The sequence below is a fragment of the Pleuronectes platessa genome, chromosome 11 (genome assembly GCF_947347685.1).
Source record: "Pleuronectes platessa chromosome 11, fPlePla1.1, whole genome shotgun sequence".
NCBI lineage: Eukaryota > Metazoa > Chordata > Actinopteri > Pleuronectiformes > Pleuronectidae > Pleuronectes > Pleuronectes platessa.
The window spans coordinates 15,906,979-15,929,817 of NC_070636.1; the positions used below are offsets into that span (position 1 = coordinate 15,906,979).

At 43.5% G+C, this 22,839-nt stretch overlaps 5 protein-coding genes across 5 annotated transcripts; all 5 read left to right on the forward strand.

Annotated features, from left to right (window-relative positions):
- Nucleotides 1-522: 522 nt before the first annotated feature.
- LOC128451365 (leucine-rich repeat-containing protein 74A) lies at nt 523-4,091 on the forward strand. Its single transcript, XM_053435163.1, has 13 exons — nt 523-631; nt 867-1,042; nt 1,116-1,223; nt 1,325-1,418; nt 1,560-1,609; nt 1,704-1,785; nt 1,905-1,990; nt 2,074-2,268; nt 2,362-2,457; nt 2,570-2,713; nt 2,856-2,960; nt 3,241-3,326; nt 3,482-4,091. The coding sequence occupies exons 1-13, from the start codon at nt 523-525 to the stop codon at nt 4,089-4,091; spliced, it is 1,941 nt and encodes a 646-aa protein (XP_053291138.1).
- A 953-nt stretch (nt 4,092-5,044) lies between these two features.
- Nucleotides 5,045-6,829, forward strand: olfm4.1 (olfactomedin 4, tandem duplicate 1). Its single transcript, XM_053435369.1, has 5 exons — nt 5,045-5,098; nt 5,213-5,386; nt 5,481-5,693; nt 5,770-5,917; nt 5,997-6,829. The coding sequence occupies exons 1-5, from the start codon at nt 5,045-5,047 to the stop codon at nt 6,827-6,829; spliced, it is 1,422 nt and encodes a 473-aa protein (XP_053291344.1).
- A 1,990-nt stretch (nt 6,830-8,819) lies between these two features.
- Nucleotides 8,820-10,588, forward strand: LOC128451517 (olfactomedin-4-like). Its single transcript, XM_053435381.1, has 5 exons — nt 8,820-8,879; nt 8,968-9,135; nt 9,223-9,435; nt 9,572-9,713; nt 9,795-10,588. The coding sequence occupies exons 1-5, from the start codon at nt 8,820-8,822 to the stop codon at nt 10,586-10,588; spliced, it is 1,377 nt and encodes a 458-aa protein (XP_053291356.1).
- A 1,929-nt stretch (nt 10,589-12,517) lies between these two features.
- On the forward strand, nt 12,518-15,186 carry LOC128451121 (olfactomedin-4-like). Its single transcript, XM_053434894.1, has 5 exons — nt 12,518-12,577; nt 12,660-12,824; nt 13,318-13,530; nt 14,176-14,317; nt 14,393-15,186. The coding sequence occupies exons 1-5, from the start codon at nt 12,518-12,520 to the stop codon at nt 15,184-15,186; spliced, it is 1,374 nt and encodes a 457-aa protein (XP_053290869.1).
- Nucleotides 15,187-16,481: 1,295 nt separating this feature from the next.
- rps6kl1 (ribosomal protein S6 kinase-like 1) lies at nt 16,482-22,506 on the forward strand. Its single transcript, XM_053434896.1, has 12 exons — nt 16,482-16,538; nt 17,223-17,291; nt 17,479-17,625; nt 17,820-18,068; nt 18,509-18,601; nt 18,706-18,753; nt 19,187-19,319; nt 19,815-21,251; nt 21,344-21,433; nt 21,624-21,706; nt 21,987-22,082; nt 22,185-22,506. Exons 1-12 carry the CDS (start codon nt 16,482-16,484, stop codon nt 22,293-22,295), a joined length of 2,613 nt encoding a protein of 870 aa, XP_053290871.1. The 3' UTR covers nt 22,296-22,506.
- The last annotated feature ends 333 nt before the right edge of the window (nt 22,507-22,839 follow it).

Sequence of the window (22,839 nt, forward strand, 5' to 3'; positions counted from 1 at the left end):
TATGCATGTCATCAGCTGTGGAAGTTCTCTGGAGCACAGGACCACAGACTATGTGATTTTTTAATTTTTTTTATCCTATTCACCTGCAGTGCCAAATGACGATTGTATTCAAATTGGCGTCAATTTCTATGTATCACATCCACAATCTCTAAGCTGCATTTTCATCAGTTAATACAATCAGTCAGATGAGAGTTGATGTAGATTTTGGACATAAGGTCCAGGCCCATGTGGCTGTGTTGGTTTTATACTCCAAACCCCATCAATTCGTGAGCGGCTGCGGCCCAGGAGGTAGAGTGGATCGTCCACTAATCAGAATGCCCATGCTTCACTGAGTCATTCATTAATAATGTCGCTATGCCACATTACCTTGGGGGTCGAATTACCTGCTGGACACAACACGCTTATTTCATTTCACAGCACAAGCCCATACGGAACGAACAGGGAAATAGCCCTGCTGTGTTCCTCTTGAGTCAGGGAAATGGTTTCTCACAGTATACTTTGGAGCTGTGACGGCTGAATGCGATGTCGACATTATCTTTCGAGTCCCTCTGCTTAAGAGACGATGATTGTCCATCTCCAGATCAACCCAGAGGAGCGGAGGACGAGTCTGACTCTGACTTGGAGTCTGATGGTAAGTAGCTACATACAAATCCAATTCTAGGATACATTTTGTGTGTCTTTAGATACTGCTCTTATTGTAATGCTTTAAAGCCATATACATTTAAAATACTGTAAATTCCTAATGGTCAAGGAAAAACGTAATATTGCACAGTAGCATGAATTGTTGCTGTATTATATATTGTCACTGCTACTAAGGCAACAGCCCATAGAGAGACATCATTTTTTTTGTGGTAACTTATTTCCAGAAATCGAGGAGAGCAACAAGGAGACATCTGTAGCTGAAGTGTACCTGCAGGCCTGCAAGCTCGTGGGTGTGGTGCCAGTCTCCTACTTCTTACGAAACCTTGACTCTTCCACCATGACCCTCACCTACCATGGGCTGGGACCTCTGGGAAGCAAGGCACTTGCTATTGCTTTGGTGGTGAGTTTAAAATGTCAATTATTTTTAATAAGTTAGACTCGATTTTTTCTGATAAGCAGCTCTTCTTATTTAGACCGACATGCACATCAACACTCTGGAACTGGCAAACAACCACATCCAAGCTGAAGGAGCCAAATACATTGTGGAAATGCTGAGGGCCAATTTCACCATCCAGCATCTGGTATCTATGCAGTACTGCAGAGCCACAACTAGAGGGCACAAGAGCTTTTCAGGTTACTTTGACTTCAACTGTATCCTCACCAGCCTCTGTTTATCGTTCAGGATTTGTCCAACAACTCTCTGAAGTCTGCAGGAGCCGAGCATGTGGCTAAAATGTTGCTGGACAATATTTCACTAAAATCTATGAAGCTTTCAGGTAATGAGGTAATGAGTGTGTCCATGAAGTGTCCATAACAATTATAAGATAATAACAAGAACAACAATACTAATAATTATTATTGTTTTATGTTTATGCATATTTTTCTAAATAATTAAACAAATACAATTTCCCCAACAGGTAATACATTTACTGATGATGATGCTAAATACTTTGCAGATTCTTTCTCGGTAAGTTATTAAAGCACTTCTAAAAAGCCTCTGTTGGTTTATTTGATTATTTTGTAAAATAACCATGTTGAAAATATATTTTTGAAACATTTAGATTAATTCCAGAATAAAGGAACTTGACCTGAGCCATAATGCATTTTGTGGAAAAGGAGGTGAACATCTAGGACAGATGTTAGGTACAGTAGAATTCACTAATCCTAATGTCTTTATAGATGAGATCCATTGCATTCCAATACAGTGAATATGTAAATATATCTATATGTTTGTCCTCTGATTTTAACGTTAATTTATACAGCAAACAATGAAGGTCTGGAGATGCTGGACCTCAGCTGGAATCATCTGAGAATGAAAGGAGCTGTAGCTTTATCTGCAGGACTCAAAGTACGGCTCTATAAGAATTTTATGTCATCACTTACTTCATGTGCAACATTTGATCACATTTACTGTACATGATCCATATGCAGGTAAATATGATGTTAAAACACCTTGACTTATCATGGAATGGTTTTGGAAATGAAGGCGCCCTGGCCATGGGAGAGGCCCTAAAATTCAACAGCACCCTGGTTCACCTCAACCTTGGCAACAACCGGCTCACCAACGAGGGCGTCGGCATGCTGTGCAGAGGCCTGGAGTTCAATGACACACTCCGAGTCCTGCTGGTGGGTGGACAAAGTTTCATAAAGCCAACACACATCCTCAGTATGGCTGCAGGCACATTGTAAATTTATGCTTTGATACTTAAACTCCTGCAGCTGGCGTACAACTCTATAACGGTAGAGGGAGCACTGGCCTTGGTTAATGTGGTGAAGAACACACCTAGAACTGCCCTGGAGGAGATAAACCTGAGTGTGAGTGGCTGTTTTTCATTTGATCACAAACACATCAAACTAGCTGTGAGTTTTGTATCAATATTAATCAAATATTGCATTTTTTCCCCTTTTTGCTTTTTTTACCGAGCAGAACGTGCTGGTAAATGAGAGCTTTGTGCATCTGTTGGAGGTGACGTGTCAGGAGCATCCGGGTCTGGATGTACAGTATGGAGGGGTGGGGGGGTTCATCGCCAAGAAGCCCCCGAAACGGGTCGATCCAATGAAGATCATCCAGGTCTGTGTAGTCACAGAGTGAACATTTGAAATGGTTATGTTCTATGTTTGGAATTGTAATCTCCCATCTGTGTTCTACGCACACATTCATTTTTTTGAAATGATAATTTCTCTGTTTGATAATTGGCTCTGTTTTTCAAAAGGATTATCTGGACCAACGCAAACTGCGTCTGTGGGATTTCTTCAGGAAAATAGACAAAGACGGCACCATGCGTGTGCCTGTCACCGACTTCAGGAAGGCCGTGCAGGTGTGACCCAATAATTGTTGATTTACTGAGCAGCGATACGAGTCACTGAAATTTACATTAAGAAGGGCACTGGTGGATTTCAGTGACAGAATACCATGATAGTATCCTCTGAAATCCTCCATGAGGTGTCATCTAATCCTTTTCGCATCTGTGCCCTGATGCTGATCATGACTGGCACAGAGCACAGAACAAATCAATAAAATCCTATAGTTAGTTACAAGTAATTCACTGATGCTGTGCATGAAAAAGTAGAAACTCCTTCACTTTTATTTTGTGACAGCAATCGAGCATACCTCTGGATCGATTCCAGATTGAGGAGCTGATTCAGAGACTTGATCGTGACAGGACAGGGATGGTGGACTACAGGTGAGCACATACAGTGTGCTACTGTTTGATTATGCTGGAAATCATCCAGATCAAAAACATGGTGTTGTCAAAAGGAGTGGTGTTTGTTTATGGCACAGAGGGGCTGTAGTAAATGGGTTTCAGTGCTGTAAAGATGATCTGATGTGTCTGTGCAGGGGATTGGCAGATACCAGGAAACAGATGATGAGGGATCACCGCCGCCAGCTGAGGAAGGTTGAGTCCCGGCAGAAGAAAGAAAAGCAGAAAAGCGACCGCATCCTCAAGACCTTCCAGAAGGCCGTGGAGGCGGTGACGCCCCATGGCTCCATAGTCATGTCTCCAGGTGCTGCCAAGGAGGACTCAGGGGGCCCGCAGCACTTCTCTGCCACCCCCCTCAGCTCCTGGCACCACATTGTCATGTCCAACAGCAGTCGCTACTCTGTCACCAACCTGAGCAACGAGCATGTCCACCTGCCCAGGCTAGGGGGCAGTCCGTCTTTCCGTCCGACCACTTCTCTGGCGATGCGCTCCTACTCCCAGCCCAACCTGCTGGATGACTCCCCGCGCTTCACCCCAGGCAAGTCCATCTCAGCTCAGGGGATACGCTCTGATCCAGAGATGAGCCGCAGCAAGCTGAGCCCCACCGCCAACCCCCTGACCAGATCCAGGCCGGCTCTCAACGCCAAGAAGCCAGAGGGTAAAGCTAAAACCAAGAAAGTGAGGAAGAAGAAAATGAAGAAGCAAGAGGAGAAGGGCTCAAAGAATCCTAATCAATCTGTCAAGTGACTGTTAATGAAAGGTTCGGATTGTTTCCATGTGTCACCACTGGCTTGTGTTCCTCACATTAAAGACAGATTTTTTTATATTTATCGTGTCTTTAACTTGAATGGCTCTCAGTAGAGCACATACTTCCGCAAAGGCCCAGCAGTCCCCTTAAGAAACCACATTTAAATTCACTACATCTGGATTTTATCTGGACCTGTCCCACATTACACACACTCATAAATATTAGTCCCCTGATTTGTCCATCAAGCTCCACGATGATGTCTCTGGGAAACAAGTGGAAATGTAAAAAAAAAGAAATCAACATTGCAATAATAAAGAAAGTTGATTAAAAATGTCCCGCATCCTTCTACCATATTCCAATAGAATTGGTTCTGTATTTTTGTGTTATCCTGCTAATAGACCAATAAAGATGTAACAGTTATGAAGATGACTCTATGATGAACTTTAATTTGAAATAATGTGACAAAAAAGTATCAAAGTTCTATCTCACAGTGTTGAAGAAAGTGAACCAAAAATGATTTGAACCGCCCCCTGATCCTCACTAAAATATATTGGATTCCTTCCGTTGTAATATGTCCATTGGGTTTAGTGTAATGCTGCTAAATAACAAATCAACAAAAGGCCAAATGCAGATTAAAACATAAGAAAAAGACAGATTGACAAATACAGCATCCGTCCATTCATACTGCAGGTTATTTCTCAGTCAACATTTCATTCTGTTTCCTGCTGAATAAGTTGGGCTATCTGAGGATTCATCACATTTTATAACACTTGGGAACCTGAGTATTTAATTTCTGTTTGCTGTAGATAACATCAAGCGTCACATATCTCGACCTGTGTCTTGTGGCTAATAATGCTGTGAACGAGGACAGCTGCTGCGCCCGGCCAGGCATCGACACTGTCTATATAAACCCAGAAGATTCAGCTGCCTCCATCAAGAGCCCTGCACCAGAATGATCAGCACTCTTTGTATCTTTTCGCTTCTGAGCTCCACAGCGGCCTGGGGGGTATGTATGGCACGACTTAGATTGACTGATGCATCTTTGTTCTTTATATGTATCTATATCTATAGTCTAAATAGCGTTAAGCTGATTTGTTGTTCCTGTGACCTTTCTTCTCAGCCTGTTGGGCGATGGAGGGAAGGGCTAGTGAGAAATGACACAGGAGGTGGAAGCGGGGACAGATGTACCTGTGATGCCTTCCTGCCCAGTTCAACCTTCCCCATCAGAGACCTGGTGGTGGTAGAGCAGACAGCTGTGGAGATCTCCCACAAAGTGGAACTGGAGATGGGCAAGGTACTCTCGTATATACTGGAAGCATGTACAGTAAAACGAATTAGTGACAGACCAAAACATATAGTGTCTAAAGTTATATTTTTCCTGATTTCAGCTGGAAGACTATGAGACCAAACTAACTGCATATGCAGTAAGAATAATCCAGCTGACAGTGGAGGTTGAGAAGATGGAGAAGAACCCAGACGACTACAATGACGCAGCCATGGACGAGGTGAAGGTGGAGATCAAACAAGTGGAGGCTTTAGTTAAAGAGCTGCAGCTTTCCATCGCGAGCTCCACCGTCATCTTTAAGTCTCTGCACGTGCAGGTAAGTACGGCGGATGGTCGCCACAGCTGTCAACAGACATGGTGCTGACAAACCGATGCCATGTTGTATTTTTTAGATCACAGCCATGGTGGAGACCCTGGACAGGATGGAGACGACCTACGACAAGAACTCGGTTCTGGTGACCCGCCGGGAATACATCAAGGTGCAGCTGGAACTGGAGGAGTGCGAGAGACGCCACCAGGAGCTCTTCAACCCCAACATTGGTGAGTTCATTCACACTAACAGAAATGTCTTGAGGGCCCTCCGAAGACTCATTTAATTAATTTCCTGTTCTCTTTCTAGGTTCCTGTGCCCACAACGGCATTATCAGGGTCAGCAAGCCCATTGTGAGCCAGCTGAACGCCCATCTAAACTCTGGCTACAAATTCGGAGGCTGGGGGAAGGATTCCAAGCCTGTTCCCGACAGAGAGTCTATGTACTGGTACTCTGGCTACACTAGTGGCTCCATCGTTGACATCAGGTTTTACACCAACTACAAGAATCTAATTTTAAGAAACAACTTCCAGCATCAAAATTTACAGAGCGGCTGGACGGGCACAGGGAACAATTACATCATCCGTGACAACACCTTGTATTATCAGATTAACAGTCCATTCGGGCTGGCCAAACTGAATTTCACCACCATGAAATATGAGTCAAGGGTGATTGCTAAAGCCAGCACCAGATTCTCCTACACCGACATGCCCAATCAAAACTTTGACTTTGCTGCTGACGAGACCGGCCTGTGGGTGACCTACGCCACGGAGGAGGCCAGCGGGCGCATGGTCATCGCTAAGATAAACGAGCCCTCTTTTGGGGTTGAGGAGGAATGGCAGACCAGCGTCTACAAACCAGGGGTTAGCAACGCCTTTATGGTGTGTGGGGTTCTGTATGCGGTCAGGACTGTAGATATCAAGACAGAAGAAATATTTTATAAGTACGACACCCGCACCAAACAGGAGAGTCACATTAGTGTCCTGTTTGAGAAGTTCCAGGATAAGTTCTCTAACCTGGACTTCAACCCCGCAGACCAGAGGCTCTACATGTACAACAACGGCTACTACGTCAGCTATCATCTGTGGTTTAACCACACAACTACAGCCACTGCTCAGCCTCCATTCGTCCTCGTCTCCTGAGCATTATCAGTGATTTACTGAACCTATGAATGAAACAATGATTCTATCTCTGTGTTTCTCTTTCTCTTGTTTTCTCCTTTATCCTTCTTCTTAAATGACAATAAGTGAATAAATCATCTGAAGCATCATATACGTGTCAGGTGTGTTTTGTGCAAATGCTCATGAATAGAATGTATTACTTGATAATGACTGAAAATGACAGTATCAATACTTCTATCAAGAAAATAAGATACAATAACATTAAAGTTAATTGACCCCAAACTGGGGACATTCACTAGTTACAGTGGCAGTAAAGTCAGAAAGAGGTAGACAAGAGAATAGAAATATAAAAGTCAATAGGAATAACAAATTAAAAAAAATACAGAATATGTTCATAATAAACACTTTCACTACAGAAATAGTGTTTGTATATAAAATATTTAAAAAAAATTTAGATGTAGAAAATATTAACTTAGTTAAAAGACAGTAGACATGTGGAGTTCTATTGATTTTCTATATCGTTGACTGATGAACTTAACCCTTACATATATTCAAAAAAGATGGGCTTATAAATATTTGCTCCGACTGTTCAGTTGATGAAGTCAAACACTATGTTTTGCTGCAATAAAAATTCAAAAAGTTTGACATAAAATTACAGAATCTGCATTACAGGGCTATTTATGATTAGCTCACTGTTGTTAAACATGATAACTAATATTCATTGTCATTGTTATGCAGATGATACACAGTTGTATCTCACCCTGAAGCCTTGTTCCACCAGTATTTCCCATATTACGTCCTGCCAGGATGAAATGAAAGGGCAGATGACTCAAAATCAGAGATGGTTATAATTCCAAAAACACTGGCCCCAGTACAAACAGTATTGACAATCTCTTCTGTCTCTCTTGTCTTTAAAGCTGCCTGGGAGTTATTTTTAATTCTGAGCTGTCTTTTGATGCTCAAGTGAACAACGTGGTGCATCCTGTGCAAACATACAGATGTTTCTGACACTGTAAGACGTAGCAGCCTTAGTGTCAGGGTTTTTCTGTGCGTTTGCTGCATTACTTCTATCAGTATATCTGTTCTATTCTAATAATAATATAAAATCTTAAAAACCTTCCACATTTTGAGTACAGATTTGGCTTTTTACATTGATAGAATACATAATGTTAACATCAAAAAGTTTTGCAGTATTACATGATTAACGTGTTTATAACTGTCACATTTTTAAGGAAACCACCCAAGTCACATGTTTAAGATTTTGCATTAACCTTATGGATGAGGATATGACAAAAGCAATTGGATTCCTCTATTCAAAAAAGTGAGTCCTGAGTTAATACTTATACAGTTAGTAAGATTAAATATGAATAAACCACTTTGTTTTGAAGAAATTTAATTAAACTATGATATAATGGCTCTTAGCCTCAGGCCACACTAACTGGGCCTGGATTTATTCATCAAGATCCCTTATTTAATCCAGGGTAAATGGTGAAAATGTAAAAAGATATTGCCCTATCACGCAAAGTTAAAGAAATAAATAAAATATTTCTGGATTCGCCATCGATCTGGCACCCGCACCAACATGTTATGGGTTATTCGTGACACATGCCACACGCTTCCAGCAAGATTTGTGGTAATCTGTCCAGCAGTTTCTGTGTAATTATTTGAACAATCCAACAACTAAACCAACCAACCAACGGACAGGTGTGAAAACATCCATGAGGTAGGTCATCACAGTCAGCTAAAAGGCCATAAACTTGCTGGAGTTTACAACACATGGCATTTTTCTCATCCACACCCCGTGTCCTGATCAGATCTTATCAAGAGATTATCGTGACCAAACAAAGTTAATGCCTGTGACGGCCGAACGGTGTGAATGAACATGTGTGCCTGTGTCGAGCTCAGACAATAACTATGGGAAGAGAGAAGGTGTCTGTGATGACCTGATAAGAGCTGCCTTTAAAAACCCTCTGATCAAGCATCTGAGGAGACACTTGAGTTAGACGGAGACATGATGCTGCCAATTCTGCTGCTAGTCCTTCCAGTCCTCAGTCCTGCTTTAGCCTGGATTGTAAGGGAATAACTTTTCTTCGACCCGATCATGCAAATTCAATAAAATCCCATCTAAACTTACATTTTCCTTTTTGATAATTTCACAGCCAGTGGAGGACTGGGAGTCTGGCAATGTGACCACATCAGTGGGTGACTCAGGTCAGTGCGTTTGTCTTGTGTATGTGCCCGACACCACCTTCCCTGCCGACCGGGTGCAACACATGCAACAAGTCAGCAAAGATCTGATCCTGGAAGTGGAACTCCAAATGGACAAGGTGCTCGGGGGCTGACTGACGGCCTGATGGTATAAAAACATGTGCTGTGGTATAAATGTCATGATGTTGACTAGTGTTTTCACTTAGATGGTGAGCTATCAAGGAAAACTGGAGATCTACCTGAAAGAACTGACGGAGCTGACAGTCCGAGTGGCCATGCTACAGAGCAGCGGCGACAACTACATCAAACTGGACTTTGAGCTGCTCAGGATCGAGCTCCGAGAGTTTGACGCTCTGGTGTCGCAGCTCAGAGACTCCCTCAACTCCTCCTCGCCTCTGTTCGACAGCCTGTACACTGAGGTGGGAAAGTCACATTTGAATCTGTGGCGAGAATGTGGTGTTGGCCCTGGGAATCACCACGGACTTTTCATGGAGTTAAAATTCAGTTTAGCCAAATCTTCACAGATTTCTGTTTAATGAATGTGATTATTTCCAGATTCATAACATGACGCTCATTGTAAACCAACTGGAGAGCTATGACAAGAGCAACCTGAACGTGATCCGCTTCGAGTTTGCCAAGCTGCAGAAGAAGCTGGAGGAGTGCCAGAAAGAGCAGGACTCCTTCAAGCCAGATATTGGTGAGGCAGCTTTGTCAGAAGACAGTCGACAAAACATGTAGATCCTCAGTCCTTTTGAACTTTTACCTCCTTTTTTTTCAGGCAACTGCAACCACACAGGAATCATGAGCATCAGCAAACCCATGGTGGTCCAAGTGAACGCTCATTTGAACGGAGGCTACCAATACGGAGGCTGGGGTAAAGACTCCAAACCTGTCCGAGGCTACGAGTCGATGTACTTCTACGGTGCATACAGCACCCCCCATGTGTACGACTTCTATTTGTACTCCGACTACGAGAAGCTGATTCTGAGGTCTGAATTCAAACGCCATCACCTACCAGACGGCTGGGAAGGTACCGGTAACAATTACATTGTTCACGGGAACACCATATACTACCAGCACAACACGCCTTTCGGTATGACCAAGCTGAATCTGACCAGCTCCAAATACGATTCCCGAGTGATCCCAGCTGCCAGTCAGAGGTTCTCGTACAGATATGCAGATAACCAGAACCTAGACTTTGCAGCGGATGAAAATGGCTTGTGGGTAATGTATGCCTCAGAGGAGAGCATGGGTAAGATTGTCCTCGCCAAGCTAGATGAGAAATCGTTCGGCATTGCAGACGAGTGGAACACCGGTGCGTTCAAGCAGCTGGCTGGCAACGCTTTCATGGCGTGTGGAGTCATGTACGCCACCAGGTCGGTAGATCTGAACACAGAGGAGATCTTCTATGCGTTCGACACCAAGACCAGGGAGGAGAAGCAGCTCAACATTCGCTTCCAGAAGTTTCAGGAGAAATACACCAACCTGGACTACAACCCTACTGAGCAGAAGCTCTACATGTACAACAACGGCTACTACGTGTCCTACAATGTGAAGTTTAACAGAGAATGATTCCTCAGCTTTGTGATCTAACGTATTGTGATTGGTACGACTGATCTGTATTCGCTCTCTTTGTCCCTGATGCCCTGTGACGCTCTATGAAGCAATGTACTCTCTACTTCTGAATAAAATTAAGCTGAAGCATTCAAATGAAGTTATGTTTCTTTTATGTATATATATATATATATATATATATATATATATATTAATAGAGCAGTTACAAAATTTATGAGGCATTCGATGAGGGGAAAAGTAGTGAAAAAATATTTTCAGATTCCAGATATTCAAATGACAAAATTCATTGAGATGTAAACTAGTGTAAGTACAATCCAGAGGGTTTCATCCAATATTGCAAGGATTGAAAAAAACATTACTAAATGAATAGTAAATTCACTAGTAGCACTTTTTTCAGATTAACATTAACAAAGTCCAGTTTAGGTATCGGTTAGGTCTACACCCTGTTATAACAGCTCATGTTCCAGTTGCGATACATCATCTTACATTTCCCCTACAACCTTACACATTTTGGCAGAACCTTTTAAAACTAGGGTTGGTAATCTGGAGAGAAGTGAGCAGGAACTACAGCTACTCTTACCATAACCGATACATCTCCTGCAGGTCTCTAGAAAAACAGATCGAAAATCTTAATGAGTAAGTAAATAACAGATTTAAAAGAACACATATCATGCCAAATACATATAACATAGAGTATAAAAGGTACTTTAGCAAACTGCAATAATCAAATTCACTGTATCTTTCAGTGTCAAGATCAAAGTGAACTAAATGTCCAGGTTCTGCAGCTTGTGAGTGAACTTACAGAAAATGAGTCTAACTTAAAAATACTGGCTTGGTCAACTCTAATGTGTCAAGAGTGTAATGGGTGGCGACCCAACAGACACAGAAAAAGCCAAAAAAAAATGAAGAAGTTGCCGTCACTCTGTAATTAACTTAGATATTTTAATAGGTTGATACACAGGAGCAGAAAGAAATTAATGCACGTCAGCCGCAGGCCTCCTTCAGCCCTTCAAAGAAGACAATGATGAAGATTTTCCTGCCTTTTCAATATATTAGCAGTAGCAGCATGATTCAAGAAGAAGCTGCTTCGTTACATTCATACTCAATTTCCAGTTTTTCAATTAACCTGCAGTCCCAGCTAATCAAAATATAAACTGGAGAGGGAAATGAAATATCATCAGTCTGGTGAGAATAGCTTGTTACTTCGGTGTTTCTGAGTTGAAATAAAAAAAACATTCTGCTCGAGATGAGGTCAACCATACAGTCTGAATAACCTTCAGGATGAAAGCTCCCCTTATAGATCATTTTAAAATAATACTTATAGTCTGTGCTAAAGTTGTCCTCTTGTCATAGTCTCTGACTCTGAAGCACAACATTTGAATATTAAAATCACAATACTCTCAGTTATATTGTAAATAGATTAAAAAAATATATTCATTGGGCATTTTATACCTTTATTGACAGGGTCAAATTAAGCGTGAATGGAAATAAAGAGAGAGAGAGAGAGAGAGAGAGAGAGAGAGAGAGAGAGAGAGAGAGAGAGAGAGAGAGACAGAGAGAGGGGGGGGAGACACACAGCATAGTGCCACGAGTCAGACCCCAGTCTGCCTCAGTATGTGAGTCACCCAGTCAACCAGATGAGCCACATCCTGAACACTTCCTCTTCTCATGCTATAATTTTTGCAGTGTCTAAATAAACTTAAGTGTGAAGAAGGAAATAACCCAATCTGAAATCATAAAACTGTTCCAATCCCTCCATATAATGTGTAAATATGCACATCTGCACTGATCTCAAGGATGCTAATAAAATTGTTATGACAGTGGAATCAAGACACATGCTTCAGGTGGGTTGATAAGAAGTGGAACACCCTCTGATAATAGTGGACATCAGGTCAGACAATGATCAGACCAACTACCAGCAGAGACATGACGACTCTGAATGTGCTGCTCCTCTTTCCCATGATGGGTCTTGCACTGGGTTGGCTCGTAAGTCCCACACATTTTTATTCGTCATTCAATTCATTGTAGTCTATGGATTATTTTGGTGAAACAATCCATCCTCTTGCAGCCGGTGGAGGACTGGGAGTCAGGGAATGTAACCACATCAGGTGGAGCTCTGGAGTGTGTCTGCAGCGTGTTCCTGCCCGACAGCATCTTCCCTGCCGACCGAGTGCAACACATGCAGCAAGTAACCACAGATCTGAGGCTGGAGGTGGAAATCCAGATGAATAAGGTCAGTAGGACACGGAGCAGCCTCTATGTTGTTCTATTTCCTTTTTTACTAATTTTGGATTAAGTTGTGTGAAACCTGATGTACAACAATCAGGTTAAAATAAAGTGAAAACCCAGTGACCAGATTTATTAGGGATAAGAAAATCATAATGACCTTAGTCCTAATTTATCTAAAATCATGCAATAATATGCACCCTTTGTCATTTATAATATCTTATGAGAAAAATTGTTACAGTGACCATTTTTATGGATCTGAATGTAATGCGTTCAAAATTTAAGCAAAGTTTTACTGTGCAATGAAACTACTCTATCCATCACATATATTCATAATGCACCACATTTGTACACAAAGTACCTGAAATGACACAGTTCCAGCTTCATTTGCAATGTCATGCTCTGTTTTTTAAAGCTTAGGTGTACAGCACAGTATCAACAATAATAAAAATAATAATAACATTTGACAAAATGTGGTAAACAAACTGTGTGTGTTTCAGCTTGTCCACTATGGAGGCAAACTGGATGTGTTCCTGGCAGAACTGACGGAGCTGACAGTCCGAGTGGCCATGCTGCAGAGCAGCGCCGACAACTACATCAAACTGGACTTTGAGATGCTCAGGATCGAGCTCCGAGAGTTCGAGGCTCTGGTGTCCCAGCTCAGAGACTCCCTCAACTCCTCCTCGCCCCTGTTCGACAGCCTGTACACTGAGGTGAGAAAGACAAATAGAATTATAAACTCACTACCTCGCTACAACCTCTACTGAGATTTGATTGGTTATGTGGTATATGTTGGGTTTGCTCCTCTGTGCCAGATTTACGATATCACCACTTTTCCAAACCAACCAGGGACTTTTGATAGAAAAACCTTTAAATTAGGAAAGATTCTAACAGAAAAATTAACCAGAGTTAATGCCATGCACAGGAGTAGAACGTTCTGGGACATTTGTCTATTTGACACTCAGACCCCTTGTGATGTCATCAAGGTTAAATTGAGTGAGGCTGTATGGTATAGGAAACCCCCTTTGGGTCTGGACACTGATGGTGGTTGATGGGATCTAAAGAATGTTGATGATCTGAATGAGGTGAGTAAACTGGGGAGGAGGAGGGTCGCACATCACTGAAATGACAGCTAACAGCAACAGTGAGGAGAAGACATTGAAAGTTTGACAGCAGCAACATGATTGGCTGATTAAGATCATGGCACAATCTGAGTGGATTACGGTATACATACAGTCAACAGTCAAGGGGCAGGGAGAATGAAAGAGAATCGTAAATGAATGAGACATAGATTAAGCTTCGTAAAAACGTCATGAACGTGAATATGAGCATGTCTCTTTTAATGGGTCTATATCCAGATTCGTAACATGACGCTCATCGTAAACCAACTGGAGAATTACGACAAGAACAACCTGGACGTGATCCGCATCGAGTTCACCAAGCTGCAGAGGAAACTGGAGGAGTGCCAGAAGGAGGAGGAGATCTTCAAGCCAGATGTTGGTGAGTGTGTCAGTTTTCTGAAGTAGTAACAAGATTCATGTGAGTCATAGAGGTAATGACACCTTTTCTTTCCAGGTAACTGCAACCACACAGGAATCATGAGCTTCAGCAAGCCGACAGTCATCCAAGTGAACGCTCATTTGAACCCAGGTTACCAATATGGCGGCTGGGGAAAAGACTCCAAGCCTGTCCGAGGCTTCGAGTCGATGTACTGGTACGGTGCGTACAGCAGGCCCAACGTGTACGAGTTCTACCTTTACTCTAGCTATGACAAACTCATCCAGAGGTCGTCCTTCACACACCACGGCCTGCCACAGGGCTACGAAGGCACCGGGAATAATTATGTCGTTCATGGCAACACCATTTATTACCAGGCTGCTAATCCATTCAGAATGTCCAAGTTGAATCTGACCTCGTCCGTTTACAGTCACAGCCAAATGTCAAAAGCGAGTGAGAGATTCACCTACACCTATTCGCCAAGCCAGTACCTTGACTTTTCAGCTGACGAGAAAGGATTGTGGGTAATTTATGCCACAGAGGAGGGCAAGGGTAAAATGGTGATCGCTAAGATAGATGAGAAATCGTTTGGCATTGAGGACGAGTGGAACACTAATTCGTACAAACCTCGAGTAGGGAATGCTTTCATGGTTTGTGGGGTCATGTATGCGACCCGGCCCAAAGATCTGAACACAGAGGAGATCTACTACGCCTACGATACCAAGACTAAGGAGGAGAAATACATGAGCATCCCCCTCCAGAAATTCCAGGAGAAGATTGTCAACCTGCACTACAACCCCACTGATCAGAGGCTCTACATGTACAACAATGGCTACTACGTGTCCTATAACGTGAGGTTTAACAAAGAATGAATCATCTTGTTCTTGATCTGCTGTATTGTGATTGGTGCAGACGATCTTTGCTGACTTTCTTTGACATTTCTTTGTCTCTCCACAACACCTTTGTTTCTGGAATAAAAATTAAAGTGAGCATTCAAACTGGTGTCTAGCTTTTTCTTTTCATTTCTAACATTTTAGAATTGAACATACTCACATGGTTGGCATTTTCCTCTGATATCACGCTTAGGGTGGGAAGCTAAAATGCTGTAATTTAGAAATATTTTTTATATATAAATTTGATGATAAATATGACATTGACTGTAATGTCTTTGATTTTAAGAACAGTCATATAATGTATTTACAGATGACTTTCAACAGAATATTTCTGAGATCAGAAGACCGTTAACATCACGCTGCTGGCTCAATCACATCCACTACGTTTTACTCACAATCTTATGTCAATATGTCCAAGATGTGCATTGTTATTTCATGGCTAAGAAAAGTTGAATGCTAACGTTAGCTAATGACAGCTAATGAGTGATCAAATATGGTGTGTAACATGAAACCAGGTCCCATATCCCTGCAGATTTGAACTATCCATTGTCTCTCAGCTGCTGATCAGTCAGGGACCAGTGAAATAACAGTTAAACCTGGATCGTAGCAGTGCAACATGAATATGTTCATAACAGCAACAGAAATGAACGCCCGCTGTGTGAATATGATCAATGGGACTTGAGTAAAACAGTGGAAATCAGACACCTCTCTATTTTTTTTGGGGGGGGGGGATTCGGGTGCAGTTTCAACATCTGAGGAACACCCCTCCCTCTCCTTCCCTCCTGCTCCATACTGGAGCTCCCTCCCCCCTCTGGCCCTCCCCTGTGGTGGAGATGACTCTCCTTTGTGCTGTGGTTAGAGCCTCGCTCCATCTGGTACTGAGCACCAAGACCCGGCAGATTATAGATTCATGGGCAGGGTGATCCCGCCAGTTACAGTGGACGGCTGACAACAAAGTAAAAAGCAGTGATGCATGATTCTTTTACAAATTTCTCTGTGGGATCGTCCACCAGTCAACACCGCAAGCCAAACAGTCCATTTTAGAAGTAAAAGCCAGGGATGAAAATGGCCTTCATACAAAAAAAGCACTGTCTCTTTAAATCAGACAGCATCTCTCACGTTAAGAGGAGGGGTCGTGAGCGCCTTGTGCGAAATGGTACCCTGAAGTGACATCATGCTGAGCCAATCGGCGGCCTCGCCTGGTTCTCTCTCCTCCTCTCCTGTTCGGGGGATGAGTGTGTTGATGCTGATGGAGACATGGGCTTCGGTAGCTGATGCTGCTGCTGCTGCTGCCGGGGCGGAGGATCCAGGGCATGCATGCCTCACATCAGGTACACTGTGTGTGTGTGTGTGTGTGTTTCTGTGTGTGTACGCCTGTTTTTGTGTGCTATTTGTGCATTTTAATCAACAGGGGGGGGGGTTGCTCATCCAGAGGTTTTGAAAATGCATGATGAGAAGATAATGGAGAAGGCTGAAGATGGCTTTCTGTGTTTCATAACACTCCTTAGAGGATGTTGCCTCCATGACTGTGACCAGAATTGGGTGTGTATGTGTTTGTGTGCGATATTTGGGGAAAGGAACATTGTATTTTACATACACAGTCTGACCTGTATTGTATTTGTTTCATGTGACAAATAATTATTCTAAACATGCTTGTTAGTAAAGAATATATTTGCCTTTCGGAAATAGTCCATTTAGTGTGATTTGTCAAAGTGTGTGGGTGGACAACCACATGTGTATGTATGTATCTACGGTCTATATACACAAATGTATGGTTTAATAGTAGTAAGGTGTGATCTTTAGGTTTTAATCGTCCTGAGGGGAACACATTAATATGTCATTAACCTCAGACATGCAGAGAAAGAAAACAAGGGTGACAGTGTTCTGAGTCATCCCTCTGTCATCTTGGACTTTTGCACCCCTGCTCCTTTCCATTCATCAGAAATAGTAGGCACACGCTTGCATTCACTTCCTGTGCTGGTCTGGAGGTTAACTCTTTGTTTCCACTGCCTCAGACGATCATGATCTGCTGCAAGGACCTGAGCCGTGGAGTCGCTGGGGCCGCGCTGAGCCCAGGGACCAGAGTCTGTAGAGATGTGTGCTCGTGTTGATAAGGCCAGGGAGCACAGGTGAGAATCAAAATATGCATCTACGAGCTTCAAGCAGTAGCAGCAACATTCACCTTTTATTTCTATTTTAATAACAAACAGCATGATTATAACTCAACTGTCAACAAAGTCTGAATTAAGCCCAACAAATGTATTCATCCAGGCCCAGCTGGACCTTGACGGGTCCAAAAACAAGGCAGCCATGGCAAAGAGAGACTACCTGCTGGAGGCGGCCAAACAGATCCGCATGGCGTTGGACAGCGAGGTTAATGAGGACTACGAGGCAGCGTTCAGTTACTACAAGAACGGGGTGGACTTACTGCTGAATGGAGTTCAGTGTAAGTGGATATATATTTTTTTTTATATGCCAGAGTGTGGCAGGGAATGAGGAATTTAAAAGAGGCGTGTCTGCACAGGGCACATGATGGAATCATGGGCAAGAATAAAAACAGGAAGTGACAAACCAAAGGTTAAACACTCTCTTCCCCTCAGTGTCAATAGTAGCTGCGTGTTACTGCCTCTTATCCTGGACCAAAGGATTCAGGACAGAGTCTTGTCTCATCAAACTATTCTTTTCCGAGAGCTACTGCATTCTGCTGGTGTCTGATTGAGTTTAACTGTCGAACAGTGGACCCGAACAAAGAGCGGCGGGAAGCTGTGAAGAGGAAGACAACCCAGTATCTGAAGCGAGCTGAGGAAATCTTCATTACACATCTGCAGGACAACCTTGGGAAGGGAAGCTCTCATTTAGGGGTAAGAGAATCACTGTGAGCTTCAAGTTTTCATTGTCTTTCTGTCTGTCTGATAGTTAGCACGGTCATAGAAAAACTTCGATCATGAAACTTGTTGGAAGGATGTGTTTCAGGTCAGGGTAGAACCCGCTACATTTTGGCTCTGGATCAGGGGGCAGATCGAGGAAGTTTTTTCTACTTTGTTGCTAGATGGTGCGTTTTTCAACAACAATTTTTTCAGAAATTATTCAAGGATCTTTAGTGTGTGCAAATTTGGTGCAGATCCAAAGAAAAACATTTCAACAGTTAAATCTGCTTTCATAAGCGGACTCGTGGGCCTTGGTGGAGGTACTGCGTTGCGTTCTAGTTCATGCTGATATTTCTCAAATATTGTGAAACACAACACAATTATTGGTTGCAATGTGCACTACCACTAGTACTCTATATGACTATCATCACCAGGGTTACAGCAGTCTAAGATTCCGTCCAATCAGACACTTGAGTTCGCCCGTGGAGGATCTGGAGATGTGTAAGGTGGTCGGAGTGAGCGATAAGGTGAGACAGTTGTATTACCTTATTATGTGACACTTTTTCAAATGTACAGTAGAGATTCAGCTGCTTTCCAATTGTAACAAAAAGATAATTTTTTTGTCCTGTAGGTCCTGATCGTCCAAAGTATGGTCAACAAGGAGACATTTGTTGTAAAGGTGAGTTTTCCTCCATGGACACTAAACAAGAGAAAACAATGAAGTCCAGCCTAAATGAGTGGGGATTTCACTGAATTACTTCACATGTAAATCAAACACAAGTCCTTCTACATCTATCCTCTCACAGTGGGGGTTCGCCATCTGGCCTCAAATCAGTCTTTTTCCTAATTTTGTGGCAGGCCAGCTGATGGGAGCTTCCTCCATCCTGTCTCCCTGAGTATTACCCAGCATTGATCTGCCTGAGAGCTCTCATGCTTTTAGCCAGAGCAGCTGCAGCTCAAATTTCAGTCTCCAGGGAGACACTGCAACAGAAAGATCCTAATCTCTAAAGGAGGCAATCCAAGCTGTCATGTACCCCCCCCCCCCCCCCCCAACATTTAGTATAAAGCAATATACATAATTTTTGAGTCATTACATGCGTGTGTTCTTGCAGAGTCTGGTCAAGTCGAGCTGGGAGAGCAGGGATCAGTCCACCATCATTCCTCAGGGGGTGCCATACATGGTTAAGTTGCTGAGGTATTACGTCAGTGAGGACGCTGTGTACCTGCATCTGGAGCATGTCAAAGGTGAGTCAGTATTGGGAGGCCTATGAGGTCTTTTATTTCATAAGGCATTTAATCACGGAGTAGTATTAGCAATTGCAATTGCACTCAGTGCATATCTCCACCAAAGTCCAATAGTTCGCTTAAATTCAGTCAGCACCAAATTGCACACACTTATACATATCCGTTTCCTAAGTAGGCCTGAATATTTTTTTTATCCTAATTCATAAATTTTTCCCTTGGAAATCTGTTAAAATGTCAACAAACGCATTATCTTACAACGTTAAACAAAGAAATGTTATGGTTGGATCTGCCCACTCTGATTTGGAACTTCACCAAAATTGAATAGGCTTATCCTCTGGTCTTACCTCACCCCTTTACAAAATTGAATGTCAATGGAAAACGTTTTTGTAGTTTTTCGTGTAATCCTCCTAAATAACAAAGTAGAAGATAACCTCCTTTGCAGAGGTACAACTGAAATGCATTGCTGTTTTGTTTAACTGCCCTCCATCGTCCTAGGTGGGAGGATCTTCTCCAAACTGCACAAACTGAGGAATGAGAAAGCCAAGGAACACCCACACTGCTTCACATCTGGCCAGCCCAGCATCAAGCTGAAGACCAGCTACACCTCTCCCACCATCAGCACAGACTACCAGCACAACACCAAAGGTGGCACGGGGGGGATTCTGGAGAAATTAACTGATGAGAGCCCAGACACAGACTTCCCCACGTCGTGGGACGAGACCCAGCAGCGGGTGGAGAGCTGCGGTACTCACTCCTACATCGAGGAGACGGGTTGTCTGCAGAACACGCGCTCGGCAGCATCGTTTTACAGCAAGCTGGATCGATTGACTCTGCAGCCCGGCTCTCCGAGGACGCAGGTCAACACTTCCATCCATCCACCTGCCCCTAGTTTGTGTTTGCACTGTGGCGAAACTCAGGAAACGCCCGCTCTTCCTCTCTCTTGCTCCCGCGTCAGCCAAGCTCTGGATGTCATGTCAGAGCTCCACCAACAGAAGGCCGCGATGGGCCTGACAGAGTGCAGTTCGGAGTTCGAGGTGGCTTGGAAAGCGGCGGACCCCGCACACATATGTGAGAAAGTCAACCCCTATGCAGTGAGCGACGGTGTCGTACGGAGCACACCGGGACAAACCGCACCTCAGACAAACAAGACCTCATTTATAAAAGCAGGAAATCGCGAATACAACGGATTGAGTTCTTCTCCTGCCATTTTGCATCTCCCTCTCCATTGCCAAACCCAGGTTCGAGGCAGGGCATCATGGGATACCAATGGCTCCAACCAGGGTTCAGTTGTAAGTGCTAGCTCCGCAGACATAGTAACAGACTCGAATCAGGACAGCAGCAGCCCCACCACAGATGAGAGAAACGGTATGGTGGTCATCAGGAGCACGGACAGAGCAGTGTTTTCTGACCACACAGACACAAACATTACCTCAGAAAACTCCCGGCCTGGTTCTGCCTCGCTCTACCAATGCACGTCAGGGAAACAGGGGACGCAGTCAAGGGCCCCTTGGACCCTCTCAGGGGGGAAACACAGAGGGGAAGCATGTCCCAGTGAGGTAAGAGAGGGAGTAGAGGAAGCATACGAATTGAGTCCCAGAGAGAAGGTGGCACCTGCAAAGGATGGATCATTTATGGGCTGGTTCTCCTCTGGAGCCCAGAGGGAGGAGGACTATAAGGATGCCTTCTTCAAATCAGGGGAATCGGAGGAGCCGGGGGAGGACCAGATCATCGAGGTGGACGGCTGGTGCCACCTGCCTCGCTTCCCTGTCAAGTCCTCGCGGCGCACAGGCCAGATGCAGACCTGCTGGGGGCTTCCCGAGACGGAGGTGCGGGTGTGGGGGGCACAGATCCTGTTGGCCCTGGAGAGTCTGCATCAGCAGGGCGTCCTGTGTCGGGACCTCAACCCTAGAAATGTTCTGCTCACCAGCAACGGTGAGTTTGTCAAGTACCTGTAACGCAAGACTTTATGAAGGGGGAAAAAAACAAATAAATCACTCTTTATATTTTTGCAATATTTTTCCCAGGAAAGGTGTGTTTGACGTTTTTCGGCCAGTGGAGTGAGGTTCAGACCGAGATTAGCTCCACAGCCATGGAACAGATGTACTGTGCTCCAGGTAAAACTACAGCGCAGTTCTTCCCTGGTGTAATGTGCCCCCTACTGGCAAGATATAGTTTGTGCACTTTGTTTATGAGCACAAGTGCTGCACATTGCATGGAAATAAAGAGCCACAGTAGAAAAACATAAAATTGATTTAAAGAAAGGTGCGTGAGTACATCCTGACAAGTGTTTTTGTTTGTCGGCAGAGATCGGTGGAGTGTCCAGGGTAACGGAGGCTTGTGACTGGTGGAGTCTTGGGGCCTTGTTGTTTGAACTTCTGACAGGAATGGTGAGCAGAGAGCAAGTGTAAAGTATATGTATCTAATTTCAGCCATAACTGTAAAAAAGACCGTGGAAGGAAAGCGCATCCCTCAGGACCCATGTGCACATATGAAAAGTTAAAAGAAAACACACACAAAAATGCGGCAATCATGGAAAAAAGTGCCTGAGTTGAAATGATGTAAATTTACCAAAATATATGGCATTAGAATAACTATAAACACTACGAGTATGTTCTGTCTTGTACATTATTTCTACAATCATGGCTCCTCTGTTCACTGTGCCTGCAGCCACTGTGGCAGCTCCACCCGGCAGGAATCCATTCTCACACCCAGCTGCTGATCCCCGACCACCTGAGCGCTGCAGCTGCATCTCTGCTCACCGAGGTCAGATCCGAGGCCTCACTCGCCCACGAGGCTTTCATGTTCAATTAAATGAATTTAAAACAAAACGCACTCCAACAATATCTCGTCTGCTCTCTCCTACAGCTGCTTCAGTTCGATGCCGGCTATCGTCTGGGTTCTGGAGGTGGAGGTGTGAGTGACATTAAGTGCCATCCCTTCTTCAGTGGTGTCTCATGGAAAGCTCTGAGCTGCTAGCAGGTGCAGCCACTGCAACTGTGATCCCTTTTGTCTGAACTCTGCGATGAACACTCCCCTGAGTCCAAGTATCCTCGAGAGGCCACGGATGCAGCACCAGACCCTGGTTCTCTTTGTGTCGTGAGCCTCCCGAAGAGAAACCATAATAAAAACAGAAACATTATTCAAACTGGTCACTTATGTCCCTGACAGAACATGACACAAATAAATGTATTACACTAAACTTTGATCTTGAGTTAATATGAGATTTCATGTGTATTTCAGATTCATTGGCATGAAAACTTAAATCTGAGGATTATTGGACTGTCAGCCATCAAAATATTGTAGAAAAACAAGGATATGGTAAAATACATTGTATATCTATGTTTGTTGTTAAAAACTCAAGTCATTGGTTAAAAACAAGTCATGTATGATCCTGAACAGATGAAGAGTTAAGAGATAAACCTCAAAAGAAATATTATAAAATGAATCAGCTGGAAGAACTGGTAATTATCTCTTAATAATGAATTTTGCATTAGGAAAAGTTGGTGCAGTTAGGCTGTTT